This window comes from Oculina patagonica, chromosome 8 (genome assembly GCF_052425735.1).
Source record: "Oculina patagonica isolate OP01 chromosome 8, crgOcupat, whole genome shotgun sequence".
NCBI lineage: Eukaryota > Metazoa > Cnidaria > Anthozoa > Scleractinia > Oculinidae > Oculina > Oculina patagonica.
Genome location: NC_135765.1, coordinates 33498165 through 33518148, shown reverse-complemented (window position 1 = coordinate 33518148; position 19984 = coordinate 33498165). Strand labels below are relative to the sequence as shown.

The 19984-nt window shown below is 35.1% G+C and overlaps 2 protein-coding genes across 2 annotated transcripts; one reads left to right on the top strand and one right to left on the bottom strand.

Moving 5' to 3' along the window:
• The first annotated feature begins 2708 nt into the window (after nt 1-2708).
• LOC144662180 (homeobox protein vent1-like) lies at nt 2709-6596 on the top strand. The gene is made up of 2 exons (XM_078522937.1): nt 2709-3140; nt 5293-6596. Exons 1-2 carry the CDS (start codon nt 2804-2806, stop codon nt 5592-5594), a joined length of 639 nt encoding a protein of 212 aa, XP_078379063.1. The 5' UTR covers nt 2709-2803; the 3' UTR covers nt 5595-6596.
• Nucleotides 6597-12286: 5690 nt separating this feature from the next.
• On the bottom strand, nt 12287-16565 carry LOC144662275 (uncharacterized). Its single transcript, XM_078523052.1, has 2 exons — nt 16173-16565; nt 12287-13131 (listed from the first exon to the last, which is right to left on the bottom strand). The coding sequence occupies exons 1-2, from the start codon at nt 16492-16494 to the stop codon at nt 12827-12829; spliced, it is 627 nt and encodes a 208-aa protein (XP_078379178.1). The 5' UTR covers nt 16495-16565; the 3' UTR covers nt 12287-12826.
• Nucleotides 16566-19984: the final 3419 nt, after the last annotated feature.

Here is a 19984-nt window from a genome sequence, read left to right as displayed (position 1 = left end):
TGTATTGTATTTTTGGTGGCGAATTTTAGTCGAATTATATACAATTACTCATGATCAGACTTGAATGCGACGCACTAAATTAGACCTTAAGCGTTTCCAAGGGTTACTATTAGTTCAAGAGCCATTTCGTACTTTAGAAACGTACTTGAAATTTAAAATATTTGTCGTCAGGAAGCACAGTTCAAAAATAGACGAGGTCGAGTCTACAATCTTGGACAAAACTGTTGAGGCAATTGTACGTAACTCATTAATATAAAAACACCCTTGCCCATGTTTAAACAGCAAATTTCCATCCCTCTTCTCGCTGGTCAAAGTTGATTTGGTTTTTCATGTGCTTTACACTGAATTTGCTGAAGACTTAAAGAAACATTGAATGAGGGGAGAGGGACAATAACAGTTTTTGCTGGGAATTTAGTGTGATATTGTTTTTTCGAGGATAATTTAGATTTGTCTCAACAGGTTTTGTCCAATGCAAGATTGTAGCTTTCTAAGTCTGTTGATGAAGCCCTATTCAGTGTAATCATCACTATTGAGCAATACATTTTTATATGGTACTGTTTGTGTCGTTCACTGGTTAGTTCTGTGGATAAAACCCTAGTATATGGCCATTATAATAAAAGCTAATGAGTAGTATTTTTGTGATGCTGTTTATTATGCTGTACAAAGTGGTTCCAACTATTAGCCTATGGATGGTACACTTGTTTGTTAACATTCAAATAAATGAAAAGCTAATGAGCATTACTTTCATGTGGTGCTGTTTATTATACTGTATAAGGTCAGTGTTTCTCACTTTGAAGTCTGTTGATGAAGCTTTAGTACTTGACCATTCGAATGAAAGCTACATATTAAGAAGTACTTTTATGTACTACTGTCAATTAAATCGTTCAAAGTAGTTCTGTGGAAAAAAAACTAGTGTGTGACCATTAAAATAAAAGTTTATGAGCAGTACTTTTATGTGGTGCTGTTATTTTCTAATTGTTAGTTGAATTTTGGATGTTTTATCCTTTTATTTTGAACTCGATATGGCGTAGTAGATACTTTTGGGAATGGCAGAGTTCACTGGTTAAGAGGTAACCCCTGAGGTATTAGGCCCTGGGAAAAGTCATAAAAAACAATCCATTAGTCAATTCAAATGTTAGGCTTGCTACATTTCTGAAAAACATCTTATGCCTTATCTTTCAGTATTTATGGCATAATTTGTCTAATACTGTTCAAGGAACTTGTATCTATTCTGAACTCACAGAACTCAAGTTGAACTTTATGATGTTGGACTAAATTGCTTGGATTTTTTCCGCGTCGGTTTGCGGGGCATCTTAATTTATTTCAGAAATTTTCTGAAGGGTTAGTTTCCTAGAAATAAAGCTATACTTTTGCATAGGAATGAATTGAACGTTTATTCGTTTGTCTCACGATAGAATCGTGAGACAATAACTTTTACATAGTTTTTATACCGAAGTGTTGTCGTAAAATCTACTAGACATGAATTTGAAACAAGGCAGATTGTTTTTTAAAAAAGAAAGAGTATTGTTGCCCTTTTTTGTCAACATATCTCAGTTCACACCCTTTCTATTCTATATGGGAAGAGTGTGATTTCAAAAATATCTTAATATCTTAAATATCTCTTTCACCTTCACAATCGTAAGTAGGGAAACCGCCAAGTTTAGAAAAAAAAATTGACCGAAAATTTCACAAAGCGTTTATATTTTTATTGTGAGAGTCTTTTTAAGTTATAAACTTATTAAGTAGGCAACATTTAAACACAAAACAATTTTAAACCTTATTATATAAACTAAATATATTTTTTCTATTATCATTACAAATTCCACAATTCTATAAATTTTCGAGAAAATGTATGACAAACAAAGGTTCTCCACGCGCGTGGGCCGCGCGTGTGGTTCTCGACATGCAGACAATTTACAAATAAAGCGATATTCTTGGTTTTAATTGCATTTTTAGGTTTAATACCGGAAGTACATGAAATTCTGCATGTTCATTAAAGGGTTAAAACGACTTTTAAATTGTTGACAGATTGATTATAGCGTTAAAAGTTTAAAATGCTTGTTTTTCGGCAGATTGGACAAGAGAAGAAACACGATATGGGTTTGGTCTCTGAGATCTGAATTATCCACTATAAACTAAGCGCATTCACTCCCGGCAAATATGAAGTTATAGTCTGCCTAGTTGGGTGGTAATCTCTAAAACATACCACAATACGGCTTAGCATAAGTTGAATTTTTTTGAACAACAGAAGAAAAAAGCTAACAGCAGGGGAAAAACGATCTTAAGCGAAAATTCTTCGCAAAACGTAAACTTCAGTTTTCGTGACTGCAAACTAGAATGTCAAGGAAACGCATTCTTGGTATATTCTGTTTGTGGTCTCTTCACTTTGAACTCTTGTAAGTACATAACAGAAAATCACGGAAACAACTTTAATGCTAAAGAAAACAATACAATATGAGTTAATCCGTTTTGTCGGCCAAGAAACCAGCGGATGAAGGGACACCCGCCCAGCCCTAGCGTCGCTAGCATAAACTTTCATCTTTGCAACAAAAGTTGCTCCAAATTTTCGTGTACCTCGATTGGTAACAGTGTTATTTTTCAAACTTCACCGATGTTCTTTGACCGATGAGTAGACAATATATCTCTGTTCCAAAAATAGCCGAACACTTTACACACATTTCCCGGCAGCTTAAGGGGGCGGTTACTTTAAATACTCATGACTACAAAACTTGTGTATTTAACGAAACCAATTTCACTTTGATCACAGGTTGAATATCGTAAGGTCACAACTGCTATTATCCAAATGGATTTTCACGGACAGAAAGTTAATCTCTCCTTCTCGATTGAAAATATTTTGCGAGACGATTTTGCCCACCGGAGAAGAACAAACTTTGTAAATCTTCCCAATGCCTGCGACGAGACAGGCTTTGAACGATGGCCGGCAAATTCAGCACTTTACCAATGTTGTGCAGTTCGTTACACTCCCGTTTATATGAAGTGTTCCCCCAATATGCATAGAGTTGAAGGAAGACTGCATAGACCAAGTGGAGATAAAGAACAGTTTTTCAGAGAGCAGACGAAAACAACTGTCGAAGACAGCTTAGGTCGATGCAAAGATGAAGTCATTCAGAACGAAAATGGTAAGAATTTTTAGTGTTTTAAAACTCCAATACATCTTAAGTTTAAATAGCATATTTTGGAACACTGGATTTTTTTTTTACTGCGGTATAAAATCTTTGTTGGATAGAAAAGCTTTTTTATCTAGCTTGGCAATAAATCTTGGCCATGAAAATAGAGTAAAGAAAAACATGTAATTTAGTATATACGCCGTTCGTACCCCGTGGCTTGTTTATTTGAAAACATAGTCAAACGTAATTGAATTTTGTTCAAGAGTGCCGATTAGAGAAAGGTCAACCGGATAAAGGGAAAACCCATTTCGTTTTCTTCTTGCCCTAGTGCTGAAGCGTACATGCTTTTTATCGAGAATATATTTTATTAAGTGTACGTAAGAAATTTCACTTTTCAAGAGAGTTTCGAAAGGTCTAAAATGTAATATTGAAAATGTCCGCAGCGGAAGACTATTAGTGGACAAAAGTTGTTTTTGTGCTGTGGCTGTTCAATACTTGTTCTTAAAGGAAACTGAGAAATGTTTTGGCGCTAAAAACAGACAGGCCTGTTTTCTTTATAATTCAGTGTAGTCTGTAGAATAAAAGATACATTTTTTCCATTTTGATTTCAATATATTTGCTGATTCTACGTGATAAGTTTGCAATGTTTCGTAAAGTTGTAAAGTTGATACAAAGAAGATATTGTTAAGACAACCAAATCTAAATTTCCGAGCCCGATGGCCAACATTTTCCGCATTTTATCTTTAAAAGGCATTTTCCTTTTAGCCGAAGAAAGTAAAATTTGTTTGCTTTTAGTCATTAGTTCTTTGTTATCCAGTTCATGTTTATTTTTTCGTTAAATGCATGAAAATGAAAGGATTATAAGCGTTTTTTGTTCCACGCTGCCTTTACCCAAACATAACATCTCTTGGTCAATTTTTCTATCCAATATTCAGCGTCAGTTTTGTAACATAGTTTTGTTTCGTGCATGGTTCAGTTGTTTTTAATACCGGGGTGTGACGGGCTTAAAAACGGCTGGCGACACCAGATGTCCGCCTTACAATATCTTCAAAAATACCGTGACTCGCTGAACAATAAACCAGTATTCGTCTGCAGTAATATTGATTTCTCATTGGTCGAGAAGTTGCCTTCACATGCAATCCACTGACTACAGTCAAACCGGAATAGGTTCTTCCTTTACCACGACTTAAAAACTAATGGGCAACAATCAATTGAGCTATTAATGGTGGTGAAGTTATAGCATTGTTAGCCATTGTTTACATGGGTGTGTGTATGCGTGTGACGTTTTGGCGGTAAAAATAATTTAAGCGTGGAGATCTTTCATTATGTATATCCGCTTGGTTTAAAAGAGGCTTGAGTGTTTGTTTGGTTAAATAGTGGCTTTCAAGAATTCATTCAGCGGGTTTTAGCTTATCTATGCATTAATTCATTTATAATTAATATACTTGTAAAACGTGCGTTCGTAAAATCCATAACATCATGCAGGTAGGCATGTTTGGAAAGTAAACGAAACGTAAACGAAAATACGATTAAGATTTTCTTTTAACCAAATGTCTGACTTAGTTATTATGACAAAAAACAAAATTGAAATTAAATAGAGAGAGGTCAAGCTGTTAATATTGAAAAGCATCCGAACATTCTGTTATTCACTTTAGATAATCGTCAAGATAAACAGGTTCCAAATTTAACTTGTACACTTAGACAATAGAATATAATGTTGAAAAACAAGTTGACGTGTTTTTGAGTTGTATTTAGTCTTTTTTACATAGTATAAAGACATTTCGTTTTTTATCATGTTATTACAACTCAAAATGAAAGATTCATCTTTAACTACATCAACCAAACAACAAGAAAACCTTAAATGTAAGGGACGTGATTCCGTTTTTGCGTGTAGATATGTCAAGTGTATTAAATAGGGTCTGTTAACATGGGCTCTAATATGGCCCTTATGCGGCTTGCAAGATAGCTATCATGATATGGAATTGAAGCGCGTCATTTATGCAAAAGATCTACTCTATTTAAAATGAGTGTTTAATATTGAAACAGGTTAACTCGGTCAGCACGACAACAAATGCATTAAGTCTGTCGTTTTGCCTGAAAGCTCATTCACTTGCTCTCAGTATAGAAACTGATTAATGATTTTTTTAAATCTCAATTTCTTTAGATGGCGTTAGCGACAAGGACTGCAAGAAGGAATCGAAGTCTGTGAAGTGCTTCAGTGAAAATGGCCCCAAACGGAAAAGACGAAATCGCAGCCATTTCACCCAGCGTCAACTCCAATATCTGGACAAGATATTTTCCCGCCAACAGTATCTCACACGCGACGAACGCACGCTATTGGCGAGGGGCCTGGACATGACTGAACTCCAGATCAGGAACTGGTTTCAAAACAGGAGATACCAGAGAAGACATCGTGTCAACGAAGAAAAGAAACAAGATGAACCGGTTACGTCAGTGGCGATATGAGAAGGAAACAAAAATACCTGGAGATGAGAACAAAAGCTACCTCAAAAAGTACATTGATAAATTACATCTTAAAGAACGCGCTGAAACGAGTTAAAAAGATAATATTTATGCTCTATTTATAGTTAAATTTTTTAATGGGAAAGCTATCTGACGGCTGGTGTTTATACTGTATATAGTAAACTACCTGATTAAGTATCGTTCTGTTGTTAACGGGATTGTGTCATTCTCTGAATAAATTGCCAGTTCGAGGAAAGTTTAAACTGGACAAGATCAGTTGATTAACAGTAAACTTTACTGTATGCCGTAAAAGAGTTTAAAAGTATACAAATTAAAACTCAACTGATTTCTCAACAGATTAACACAAAATGTGTTCTGTATTTCCTAGTTTTGAAGTTGTTGAATATAATACCATACAAAAGGGGTTGACGTTTATTTTTCTACCCTGTTGCGCCGCTTACAGCGAAGTATAGCTGTTTGAAGGCTGTTTTTAGTTAAACTAGAGTTAAACTCTGTCTTAAGCGATTTTTAGATAAGGATGTTATAAACTAAGTTTCAGGATCATTGACTAAAAAGTTATATTTACCATAAATAGATGACAAAAGTACTAAAAAATAACGGTAGTATTAATTTAAAAAAATATATTATATTATTATTAAATCATTATTTTGAAGTCCAAAGATAATTTTGTACATTACAAAGATGCTTCTTCCATGCGTCAAAGTCTTTTATTATATCACAAATTTAAATCAAAGTGTATATACAAAGAAGTTCTAATAAATAAAGCGTAACTTTATCGTAGTTGTGATTAATCATTACAGTCGAATAATAAAAAAATATATTTGGAAAAATAGAAGATTGTATTTTGACTCATTGGCGATAGTTTAATATGTTGTGCGTTCGTCTGCTTGAAATTAAGCTCCCATATTTATTTCAAACCAGTATGCATCAACCAACCAACCATATTTTATAAATAAATGAACTTTATTTATAAAGTATAATCAGTACGTCGTTCTGTCTGCGGGGGCTTCGCTGATTTCTTTTGGAAAAGAAAAACAGGACAAAAAAGTGTTATTACCAAGAGACTGCAAAATTATCAGGGCATGCGAATAGTATGTAATATTAATACCAAACATTGTAGAACCCATAGAACCAGGGAAAGAATAAAAAAGGATGTCGTCAAACAAACATCTATTTATGTAAGTTTTTTAGACGTTTGCGGTGTATAAAGGAAAATTAAGTTGTACATGGATTTGAAAATCAGGATTTCGTGCTTGAAGCACTCTCCATCTTTTTGGCGGTAGATTCTTACAGTGATGATATAGTAAAGATGATTCATGATTACAATTACTTGAATGAGACGAATGTTCTTTTTAACAAAAACAAACAATATAACTTAATTGCAGAACGTTTCAAAAACACGCGATCCCTTAATTCAAAATTTAACCATCAGTTTTATTTTACATTGCTGTCAATCATTTCAGCTGTCAAGTCAAGCTGTCACGTGCGTGGGATGCATGTGATTGGTTGATTTCATTCCAGTTGTCCGTTGGCTGTCTGCATATTTATGTTTTGCGGAAATGTAGAATTCATCCGTGGGTTTCCTTTGGAATTTCATTGTTTGCGTATTTTAGAAAAACGTTGCAAGTTTTTGTCTTGTTATTCAGTAAGAAATAAGCTCCATTTTTCAATGCCGTACTGGGATCCAAAGCTCAAATAAATACAACAAGTTGGTGTGTACTTATAGGGTAGACATACTGATGTAAAATGTACTTACACACTTTAAAACGATTCAATTGTAAGTGGTCTCTTTGAAGAGCATACATTTTTTTTAGTTGACGCTCTTTGCTACACCTTATCTCTTTATGTTTTTAAGCTATAACGAAGCTACTACTCCTCATAAGCAAATTGCAAGCAAATTTATTAGAAGTATGTTCTTTATATTACCTACGTTTTATTAATAATAATAATAACTTTATTTATCCTGGAAAACCGGTCAGTCAATCAAGGAGATTGACTGGTATCAATCGGTGACCAGTATAAAAGCATAAAATTTACAAAGCATTAAATTTAAAAGCATAAAAAATTACTAGCATAAAATTTAAAATTACAAATCTAAAAAACTGTGAATATATATACAAAAATTAAAATTTAAATTGTACACGTGTGATTTGCACTGTCCATGTTCATGAGATGACTGTATGTTTTGCCTTTAAATTGTGTAAGTGTTGCGAGCTCGCGAATCTCTCTTGGCAGTTTGTTCCAGGCACTCGCAGCCGAAAACCTAAACGAAGTCTGTCCACATTTGGTATTAATTTGTGGTAGATCTAAAAGTGTTGGATCTCTAAAAGATCGACAATGTCTCTGCGATCGTTTCATTAAATAACCTGTCAACTGCTTAGGGCAGTTAATGTTGTTAATTATCTTGTAAACATATTGTAGCTTGATGAAAAGACGTCTACTGTGAAGTGATAATAGCTGTAATTTGATGCGCATCTCCTGAGTACATGTCTTACGGTCAGCATGCAATATTATTCGCATTGCTTGGTTTTGCAGGCGCTCTAAACGTTGTGCGTTCTGTTTGCTGCATAACCTCAAAGGTTTCCAATATCTACATCTACATTGAAGGAAACATCTTTTGTATTTGACTTTTATTAATGATTGAAATGGTAAAAACGTAACTTGACTTGATATCAAAGTTTGGCAAATATTTTGGAAGGAAGCCAAATGCTCTTTTGCAATTCCTATCTTTAATGCCACGAGGACTTTGGATTAGCACTCACTCCCGATTTTAGCGCCCCGCCTCGAAATCAGGAGTGCTACACCGCATCCTAACAAGTGTTGTCAACATTCAGTAAGATGACAATGAATGTTGACTATGGCTAAAATATACAAAGTGGTAACCACAATGTCATGACCATGTAATGCTAACCGCATTAATATTTTTGGTAACAGAAAATTTACCACAACAAAGAAAAGTTTTGCCTTTGTCACACCCCCGGATTAAACGCCCTTTGTTTAAAAAGAAACTTGGAAATCGAGGAAGTAAGGTATATTCTGTAGAATTTGGCGTGTGCTTATGGTAATTTCCGCCCAAACGATTGAAGGAAATATCTTTTGTGGATCTGGCTACACGAAACAATGTTGGAGAAGGCATATTATAAACAATAGTGTAGCGCGGAAGGGGTTTCAATTAGATAATCTGTATGACGTCATTGCCATCCCACGTGTCATACAATTCATACCGGTTTGGTTTTCCCAATGGCAGCTGAGTCACGCAATTTTTTTCATGCAAATGAAGAAAGAGGCACGTATACATTTATGAAACTATTGAATAAACAGGAAAAGATGCAGAAACCCCTGCTTGAAGACGTGACTCGCTACCGAGGTTTGTTTATCGGGCAAAAGCGTTTTTAAAATTCCTCTAGAAGCTTATGTTTACGATGAAGGTGGACTACAAACTTATTACTTCCCATCCAGTCGGCGCCACATTGGTTTTTTGATCCAAGTGTTTAGTTAGTTAAAGACCTTTATGCCGATGTCATCACCAGTGCTCGCCACAGACAACAACAAAAGTAAAAACGCTAAAGAAAGCATACATTTTACCTGTTTTGTCGAAGAGCTAAATTGTAGTAGATGAAGCCACTGTATTGGTATTGTCTGATAAAAGTATGCGTAAGAATTGCGTACAAATGAATTTAAGGCTTTTTTTCTTGCTTTGATGACAGAGTCGAGCGGCTTTTTGCTTTAACAAATATCGTGTTGTTTTGCTTCGACTACTATTTTTTATCAGTGGATAACACGAACTTTCTCGCACTTTCTCTTACACTTAGAGGGACTGCAAGCCGTGTTTAAAGTCTTCTTACCTATTAATTTGTCACCCACATTACGTCCGAGGTAATGAAAGACACACTGAGTCGAAAGGGAGGGGGGAGTGGGGATTCTCGGTTCCACCTTCAGTTTATTGTTGACTCAAATTGTCAAGTACAGTATATCGATTAAAAATACATCTGTTATCTGTTGTCTTGCATTCCTTCTTATATCGATGATAGTCAATAGATTGAATAATCAAAAGCCAATTATAAATTGATAAGATTGTCTATCAGCGAGAACTTTCACGCACTTGTGAAGTTTATCTTTGCGCACGCAAGATGGCGTCCGAGAGTGTTATCTTAAATATACTTAAATACACATGTTTTGGATATTTTCAAGACTTCAAAGAGAACGACAGTACTTAGATATTAACTTAATTTCAAAGAGAAAATTCCTGGCAGTTAAACGTCTTGAAAAAAGCGTTAGAAGTGGTATAAACAGTTAGGCTGACATAGTCCAGGCGATCGTATATCAAAAACGGAAACCTCAACTATGTTAAGTCACATATCTCATTGACTCTGATCGATTTCTGCACGCTGAAGGGAAAATCCTGTTTATCTGACTTATTTTTGGTCTTCGTTCACCCGGTGACATTTCTGGTATGTCCTATTCTAAAACAAGCTCCTTGGGTATTGAAATTCAGTCATATCCAATCCCCGCGTCGGGTGCGTGCGGTGTTCGCGTGTAAACTACTGTTGGCGGGAAAATATCTTCGTCTAGATATCGGAGTTGACGCTGGGTAAATTGACATCAATTTCGCCGCTATCAGTTCATTGCACTCGACTCTAAGTACACTTTGCCTTTATGCCTTGTATCCTTAACTTTAGTCGCTAAAACAATACGTAAGGAATTATTTCAATCCTCGAAACTTCTGGAAATACAGCAACAGAGCCGTAGTAGTCTCCTGTTTTTCTGAGACCGTATTTTAATCTTGTTGTTTGAACTTATTAGTGTTTAATTTTCACGCTACGACGCCCAAAACATGTACAGGTAGCAATGTTATTATAATATTTCCTTTGCTATTTACTATATTTTCGAGAACTACTGCGAACGAATACTGAACGACACTCTTTTTAGTCTCAATTAACCTGCAAAGAGAGGACAAGAGAGACAAACGGTGTCCAGATGTTATCGATAGCAATAAAGAATTGTGCGGTGTTGAAATTTTCAAAATAGCCTTGCACACGTGGTTTTCTATAAGAATATTGTTTTTCCGGCTCAGGCTGAATATTCTTATTTTTCTGCCGATGCTAGGCTGAAAATATTCTTGTGAATACTCTGAGATGAATTGTACCGTACTAGCGACGAACATTTAGCCAGGGCAGGTTTCTATCGTTTTACTGATCTTTACTGGCTAGTTTTGTCGTTTAGAGAATGGAAGAATTTTATACGGTTTACTCGAACATATAATTGTATTGTATTTACAAATTTTCAGCACACAAAATATTCTATTCTATTCAAAATCTCAGCCTCAGGTGTATTCTTAAAGTATTCTTAAAATTTTGCAAATTTCAGCCTTGATATTCTTATAAAATAAATTCTAGGAGAAAAGAGAGCGTATTCAACATATTGTTATAAATTTTGATAAAACTTGCCGGTGACCATTCATAATGTCGAACACTGCTCGTCAAGTACAAGTATGATCAAGTATGCAATCACTTATACAATCTAAAAACAAGGGCCGGCCTCGTATTTTTGTGCCACTCCAAACTTTGCGAGCTTTTCATTTTTTTAATTAACCTTTAATTAAAGATAAAGACCTGTACGGAGTAGCTAAACGCGACTTTCATTATAAGCATATAGTATTATAAGTATGTATCTACATATTCCAAGGTGTAAGTTGCTACTGTATGTTTCTTAAAACTGCGAGAAAGTGTCGAGAAGTGGAATTTTATTCATTAAAAGAACTTGAGCTAGAATATTATTTATATTTTATTTATTTATTCAGTATTTATTTATTTATGGCTCCCTTCTTCTTTCAACATCAATTTACTTTATATCTCCATCTTGATGTACTGGGTGCATTTCATGAACGAGAAGACGGCCTATTCGCCAATTTCAGTACTTCTTAGCGAAAAGCATTAAAATCCCCTTGACAGTGGCCCTTTTGCACCTCTGTTTCAAAAAGTTCAACTGAAAATACTAAGCCAATAAATTTAACCCTGATTATTGTTTGGATAGTTATAAGTCAGCTATTGCTTCGCCTCCCTGTTACAATTTCTGTCTTATATGCCGGCCATATTTGCACCAAAGTTTAATAGTTTAAATGTGACGTGAAAAAAAACTTAGTTCCTTTTTGTGGCTTTTTTTTAGGGAAATTATAAATCGAAAACGATGTTGTTATTAAAAATATGTATTTTAATAATAACTTTTCATGTATGCAGCGAATTTGCTGCATGGTTAGTGAACAACATCTCCCTTACTCCTCATTACGAACTCATATTTCAGTGTCATACCAGTATAAATTTACTGTAAGCTTTAAATGTAAATGAGTGTGTAAAGTAGAGATGTTAACTGAGGTTTAAATTTTTAAGTCTAAAGCCAAAGAATGTATGGCCTAACCTGATACTTCAGATATCCTAAATAAAAAACTGACATCTATGCAACTTTTAGTCTCTGGTAGCTAGCTATATAGGGCGGTTTTAATAATCTCACTCTGCTTTTGTGAAGAGGTCGTCCCTTATGGGTTCATTTTATAATAATGATTGGGAAATTCTGAAAGAATGTTTTAGCTGTAATATCCGAGTTACTGTTATTGACGAACCTTTAAAAGGGTAAAATGAACAAAGGTGTTCCCAACGTCAATCAATGTACACAGCATGTCAGTTTAATACAAATCTTTAATAAAATATTTTTCCAACTGTATACAAGTCTGAAGATAAAATAAGCTATATAGTTTTGCAGTTTCTAGCTATGTTGGTATTTCCAGCATAGATGTCAATAGATGATGTAGAAGTCCTCCACCTTTTTGCGTCCTTTATATTAAAATTTCTGTCCAACTACAAATGTTTTCCAGCTATTAGTGCTGGCGTCAGTTGTTCAGATTAACAAATTAATGTACGTACACGTTTTTAATAAATTAACTTTCCAACGTATGAGTAAATTAACACTACAAATAACTTCTCCGTTATAATTTATAGTTTTACTATTCGTAAATGATATCTGTATTTCACAATTTTCAGTTCGTGATGAAAGCAGAACCGGCTTTGAAAATCTTCTAAGCTTTGATAAATAGCATAGTGCGTTATGACTGCTTGCATTTTCGTAAATGTCAATAAACATTGTGCGTATTTTCGTCGAATGTGTTTCGCTAGAAGGGCAAGCAATTGTCGGAGTTTAGCAGGATTTGGTCCACGCTGAACTTAAGCCTCGCTTTTCACACAAACTGAAGAATCTGGTGTTTCCTGTTTCTTTTCTTCATTGGTGCGATGTTTTCTTTGATATCTCTGGTTTTGAAACCAGTTTCTGATCTGGAGTTCAGTCATTTCCAGGCCCCTCGCCAATAGCGTGCGTTCGTCGCGTGTGAGATACTGTTGGCGGGAAAATATCTTCTCTAGATATTGGAGTTGACGCTGGGTGAAATGGCTTCGATTCCGTCGCTTCCGTTTAGGGTTTTTCTCAACCAAGCACGTTTTTGACTTCTTGACTTCTTTGTCGTTGATTTCATCTGAAGTAGAAAAGAAAAGATAATACTTATAAGATAGATTTCCATTGAAGAAGACAGTTTCACTTTACACTTCAACTCTTCTATATATTATAGTTGCGAATGAAAAGTTGTTGTTGATCTGTTTTCGTGATGTTTAATTTTAACTGCTTCAATATATCACTCTCGTTCACAATAAAGATTGTCGTTCATTCCTTTGTTCATCACGATGACACACAAATAACCAAATATAAGCTGCATGGTGAAGTATTTTCACTCCACTTCTCTAATTTGCCGTCCTTAAGTCATTTAATGAGCTGAAAGCCAAAAAGAGACCCAAATTTAAGGCCGTCAATTTCTTGTCGTGATGTACAATGTACGTTAATTCAATATGAAGCACTTATTCGTTATTAACTCTATCGAGATAGACAGTGCTGTTGCTCGTAGTTCAATACCTTATCGTGGCTAGCCCACATGAAATTCCTTGTACAGTCCTGACAAACAAATGTGTCACGAAAGTGAATAAGGGCCGGAATTTTGAAAATGTTTTGTAAATTTTGTAAGTTTTTTGGTAAATTTGTAAATTTACAGGACTGAACAAATTCAACGAGAAGTAAACCTAAATATTTGTATCAAACTAAATGATTTGAAAACTATTTTTAAGCCGACAGCCAGAAAAATGTTTACAATTCAGTAAAGTCTTTTCTTCCAAATATACTAAAAAAAGTCGAACTAACAAGAGTTTAATACTAGAAAATGCTAGCACTCTTTTTTCACACAAGTTTGTATGGCAAATTAACTCATAGTATGGATTTGCATGATTAGTTTTTTAAGTGCATGTCTTCAAAATAAATTGAGTCAAATGAAAGCTACACCAGTTTGTAAAGGCAAGTCCTTCATCAGTGTTAGGGAACTGATACTATTCAGTATTTGACAAAATTATCGACTGGGAATAGCTAAGTCATGATCATATTCCACTTATATTTAACGGCTTATTTTGAACTAAGAAATACAATGGCTGGCATATTACTTTAAGAAAGGTTCGATCCTTTAAGCAATTAGGTGAACATGCAAATGTTCAAAATAATTCACTTTCTGTAGTACTTATTGTTTTAAAAGTTAATTATAGTTAGTACAGTTTACACAGAATTAGGTGCATGATATAAATAATTTTAAAGTGGATTTCACTTCTTAGCTTATTACAGTTGAATGCATTTCAAAAAGACCTATTAAAGTGCTCAACGAGGACGCGTAATTTAGCACGTCCCTATCACGCATTCATCAGTTTGAAGATCATATATATTGCCAAAACGGATAAATGAGTTCTCAAAGGCCGCTATTTAGCCAAACAAACACTTAAAGCCCTTGTTGATCAAACCGAAACACGTAATAACAAAACCCTCCCATACATAATGGGTGTATTCAGTTGAACTTTCAAATATAGCAGGTAGTCTTTCTCATTCTGATACGCTTTCAATGGCCAAGTTTTTGTACTCCTGAACGTAATTTTTATTGCCAAATTGTTGGCTTTATAAACGCAAAAAGTGAAGAAGAATACTCGATGACCAATATTTAAGTACAAAATACTGGTTTGTTGCCATAGGGTCACGTATTGTTTCCCAGCTGATATTGTAATGAACGCAGGCAGATATCTGTTGTCGCCAAAAACGACCCTTATGTATTAGATAAACAACTGAGACACTCACGAAACCAAAATTGACAAAATTGCTATCGTAAACAAGGGACATAACTTGACAGGAAAATCTAGGCTTATTTTCAATCCTTTCTGGACTATATTCAAGTTCTTAAGTATAGGAACTAACATGCCGGAAAATTCTCGATCCTCGACCAGAAAGCTAAATTTTATTTCCAAAAATAATGCTGTTTCCTCTTCACTTAAACAGCAATGAAGTTATAAGTTTAAGGAATTTTAATATTTGTTACCATTATTTCTCAGCTGTATGTATTTTTCATCGACAAGTACAGTCTTAACTGTTTTATGATTTTCTTGTTTTATAGAAATACACTAAACTCATGGATTTGTGCCCCGGACACATTTTATCACTAGCAGTCAGTTTTCCTTGCAAAGAATTTAAACTATAATTTCCTTGCGTGTCTAGTCAACGAAAAAATGCGATCAATTTGATTAAAGAGCGAGTTAAACATCAATACCCCGACCTAAGTACTCGGATAATACTTAACCCTGTACAACCATAATGCCTGAAAGTATTTATAGGTGAGCTTATTTGGTTGTAAAGAGATATTTTCCGCATTCGGTTAAACTATTAGCATTATCTAATTATAAAGTGACCCTTGCAATCTGGCACTCAACGCAACATATCCTTCTGAGTTTAAACGGCCATTTGCAAATAGCCCGAATTTTTTACAAGGAAATAGTTGGAAGAAAAAAAAAACTCTCTCTACGAATGTAAACTTAACTACAATTGAATCCCGATAACTCGAACCCTCAGTAACTCAAACCTTTTTCGATTCCCGTTCAGGTCAATTTATTACTAATTTTACCCTCGACACTCGAACTCCAGATAATTTGAACCTTTTCGATTTCCCTATACTTCCTTTTGTTTTAAGTATTATTACACAGCAGCAAAATAATTTTTTTTAACGGAAATGTGTTTTTTTAAGCCTCCCAGTGACAAAGTTAGCATAATAGATGATATTTGGAAGTTTTTCAACTTGATAGGGTAAAATTTCCGCGTACGTGCCTTAAAAACGCAAGTTTGGGCATGAAGGTGAAACCCTCTAAAAACAATAGATAGTTTACAATTCTGTCATCCCTAAAATTCATGCAACCACCAAGCTAAAACAAATTAGAACTAATTGCGTGGCAATGTTTAACTCAACCCACGCAAGGAGTGCTAAAAAAACATGTTATGGCATAAACGGCCAATAATTTATAAATATTTTACAATTCTAACTGCAAGGTAAGCGCTAAATTTGGCGTTATTTGAAGTTTTGTCTCGAAAGATCATAATTTTATTCAATTTTTTTAAATCCGAATAACGATACGATTGAGTAAATTTTGAAAATTATTATTGAACACATACCGTCTCTCAGTTGGAGTGCTTCGTCCTTGCAGCTTAGGCGGTCGTCTTCAATCTTTTTCTGCTGCTCATGTAGAATTTGACCATCTTTTCCTTCACTTACTCGATGCAATTTTCCCTCAACTTTGTACATACTGGGCAGACTTTTAATAAAAATAGGGCTGTAGCGAACCGTATAGCATCGGTAATATGGTGTCTTGCTCCACCTTTCCAAACCCGACTCTTGTAACTTTGGCAAATTTGCTCTTTGCCGGTGTGGAAAATCGTCTCGAAGAATATTCTCAATTGAAAAAGATAGATTAACTTTGCGCTGGTGAAACTCCATTGGAAAAGCAATTGCAGTGACCTTATGTTATTCAACGGTCGACCCGTCAGCTCGTCTGTCGAAAGTGAAATTGTCTTTTCGTTAAATACACAATTTTTGTGGTCACGCGTATTTCCCAAGTTCCCGCCCTCAATACCTGTCGGGACCCGCGTGTTCAAGGGCTGAGCTATTTTAGGAACACACAGAGATATTGTTTACTTATTGATATTGGATAAGGAGTCTATAAAAGGCAACTTTGATATTAAAGCGAAGCTCGTAATTTTACGTTACATGACAGCTCGAGAAGTTAACTCAAAGTTCATATTGTTTTGATTTTCCGTGATAAGTTCGATTTCACTTTCGAAAACTGATGTAAAACCACAAAACCGAATATGCCAAGAAGGATTTCCTTATGATTTCCTATTTCCAATCACCGTGGTTTGAATAAAGAAATGACTTCATCTAAGACTCAGTTAGGATTAAACATTCAATCATCTAGTACATTGTTTCATTAAAATAAAAGTTATGTTAAATTTTTCCCCCTGAATCTACGTGGGCCTGTATTGTATGCATTCTGTTACAGTTTAGATTAAGCAGATATGTACTACTGGGAAATCGACACCCAATTAAGCGACGAAACACGTTTATATTTAGACATGCTCAGATGACTCAACTCGGAGGGTAAACCCCTGAATGCATTTGACCGATTGCAATTTAAAACGTTGATGAAAAACAATCGTAGGAAATGTATACACCGCCGGCGCCAACTACACGATCAATCTTTTAACAGCTTAAAGTATAAATTAACCCATTCTACTTGTCGATAATTAAGGGTATCCTCCGCTTCCCAATTGTAAGCCCGTTAAACGTACTTCCGGTGACGTCAGTCATGTTGATTTCACCAAAAATATCGCTTTTCTAATCCTGGGTGTCTCGCGCATGACTAAGCTTGTGTCACTTTACAAAATGACCTTTGCCTATTCAACATGGCATTTATACCAAATAAAGTTGTTTTACAAAATATATGCGGTCAACTGGAATCACACGTTCAACTGCAATTAAAATTGTGGCACAAATTAGTAAAAGTTTTTCAACTTCTTGGTTCGCCCTATTATTACCTATGGCATTTTTATACCTCAGTAAACAATTATTTTGGGCCCGGGGGTTTCCGTCGATAACAAAACATGCGTGAATTCAGTAACGTATCGTGACATATAGCTTAATCGAGCAGATTAATTATCAAATATTGAAACAATCCAGTTGTTTTAATATCTTCATCGCGCGACAGATCGGCTCTTATATTTATTTTAATGTCTTTTTATATAAATATTCTAGGCTGCTACTCAGAACTCATTATAAACATGGCAAGTCTGTTACATTTATGACGCATTAGGGATATTGTTTATTTTGATGTAACAACATATTTCAGTGGAAATTAATCAGCGAAAAGATGTACAAAATAAAGAAAGAAGACGAACGGTTTTAAAATCGGTTGATAACACAAAAGGCCTATTTCCAAGCCTTCTTAGGAGGAAACCCTGAGTTTTACTAACCAAAAAAACAAAATTCTATGTCTTTAGTTGTGATGACCTTAGTGTGGGTGATGCAAATGCTACCGAACAATACTTTTACGTGGCACTGTTTATTTTATGCTGAATACGGTGGAAGTAAATAAATAAACTTTTTAGCTTGTGAATAGAAATCTAATGGGGACCATTAGCCTGTCAGTACCTTCATATGACAATGTTTATTTTCGGTACGAATAAAATTTTAACTTTAAAGTCTATGGATAAAACCCTAGTGCGGCCATCGCTTTGAGCAGTACTTTCATGTGGTACTGTTTATTTTGCTGTACAAATAAGTTCTTACTTTTAAGTCTGTGGATGATACCCTTATTTCTGACCATTCAAATGAAAACTACTTATTTGCACTTTCACAAAGTGCTATTTGTTCTTTAATAGCTCTCAATAGTTTGGGACTGCTTTTCCCATTTTTGGGCTCAGGTACTTTTAGTGGAAGTGTGTTTAAGTGAGTTTGGTGAGAGCCGGAACCACATGTTGCCGGACAAAGTTTTATTCCGTAGCTAAAAGCAGCCACTCCTAAATTATTATTATGCTTGTCAATTTTACAAGGAGTCATTTCCTTGTAGACAATGTAACTTTTGTATCAAAGAAGTCATTCAAATATTGCTCGTAGACAAGTCTACAAGTCACTCCTCAATAAGTTGTCTGTATAGGAAACGAGGCTCAGGAAGCTCAGGAAGTCGCTAAGAGTACCATGATTGCGTAGATAGAGGCTAGATACGGAGTCTAAACTGGGTTTGGTTACGACATGCTGTGCTTATATTCAGTTGCTTAACGAACATAAGGCTGCTATATTCATCAATAAAATCATAAAGTTACCAAGAAAAGAGTATATGAGTATCATAGCCATTATAGGCCTTTATAATTTGTATATCTGAAAATTCAGACGCATATAACTATATTTCCCAAATTTCCGCGGCCTTTCAAATTATAGCAGTCAAAACTTTTGTCAAGCCATACGTTCCAAGCTTGTCTAATTTTCAACATCTGAACAATTCGACGATTTCCCTTGCCAGCTTTTCGATCGTGTTTTTTGTGTATTTATTTAAAACCATAACTTGGAGGTTCTTGTCAGTCGAGGTTTGTTATGTTCAGTTGCTAGAGAGGGTTTACTGACCTACTCTCAGTTTAAGTTTCCTCTGTAATTTAATTAGCATGGCAATCCCTATCTTTCCAAGTGGCTACGACTCCACAAATAATATAAAGCACAAAGAAACGTTGATGAAGCCCACAGACGGATAGGAAATCTTTTGGAAAGGGTTGTGCTGGTCGGTGATGAAGTATAACATGTATTAAAACCAGGAATCGCCCAAAGTTTAAGAAATGATTATTGACTGAAATATGAAGAGAACATAAATTTTGTTAAAAGTATGCTTTGCCTTGTATGTTTTTCTTTTTACTTTTATTTTGTAGATTTCCGAGAATAATTTTTTCTAGCTATCGGGTTTGGCTGCTCTGGGTGACTGACTCACTGCCCCCTTAACTATCCTTCAACGAAAAATGATTCATGCGAATAGTGTAAATAATTCTCTTCATTCTTTTTTCTGCTAAATTTGACCATATGCATGTTCTATCTAGACACATACACAGAGCTAACAAACTGCGAGCCACTATTATACATTTACTTTATCACTTTATTGTCAGGGACAGTGGCGATAAAAGGATGAACACTCGCCAACTTGCAACAGGAGCTACATGGTTTGATAAACCAACAATTTCTCCAAAATGCAGTGCAATCCCGATTTCACCTCTCCCGAGACACCCTAGATTTCCTTTCAACCCCCAATTTCAGCTCCCATACTCAAAACGAGCAAGCAGGGACTGGGTACGAATATTCAATATCGATTGCACTGAAAAACTGGGCCCGTCATCTGAAAGAGCATCCAAAAATTAGTAACTCAACCAAATTTGAGAGTTATTGGTTTAAA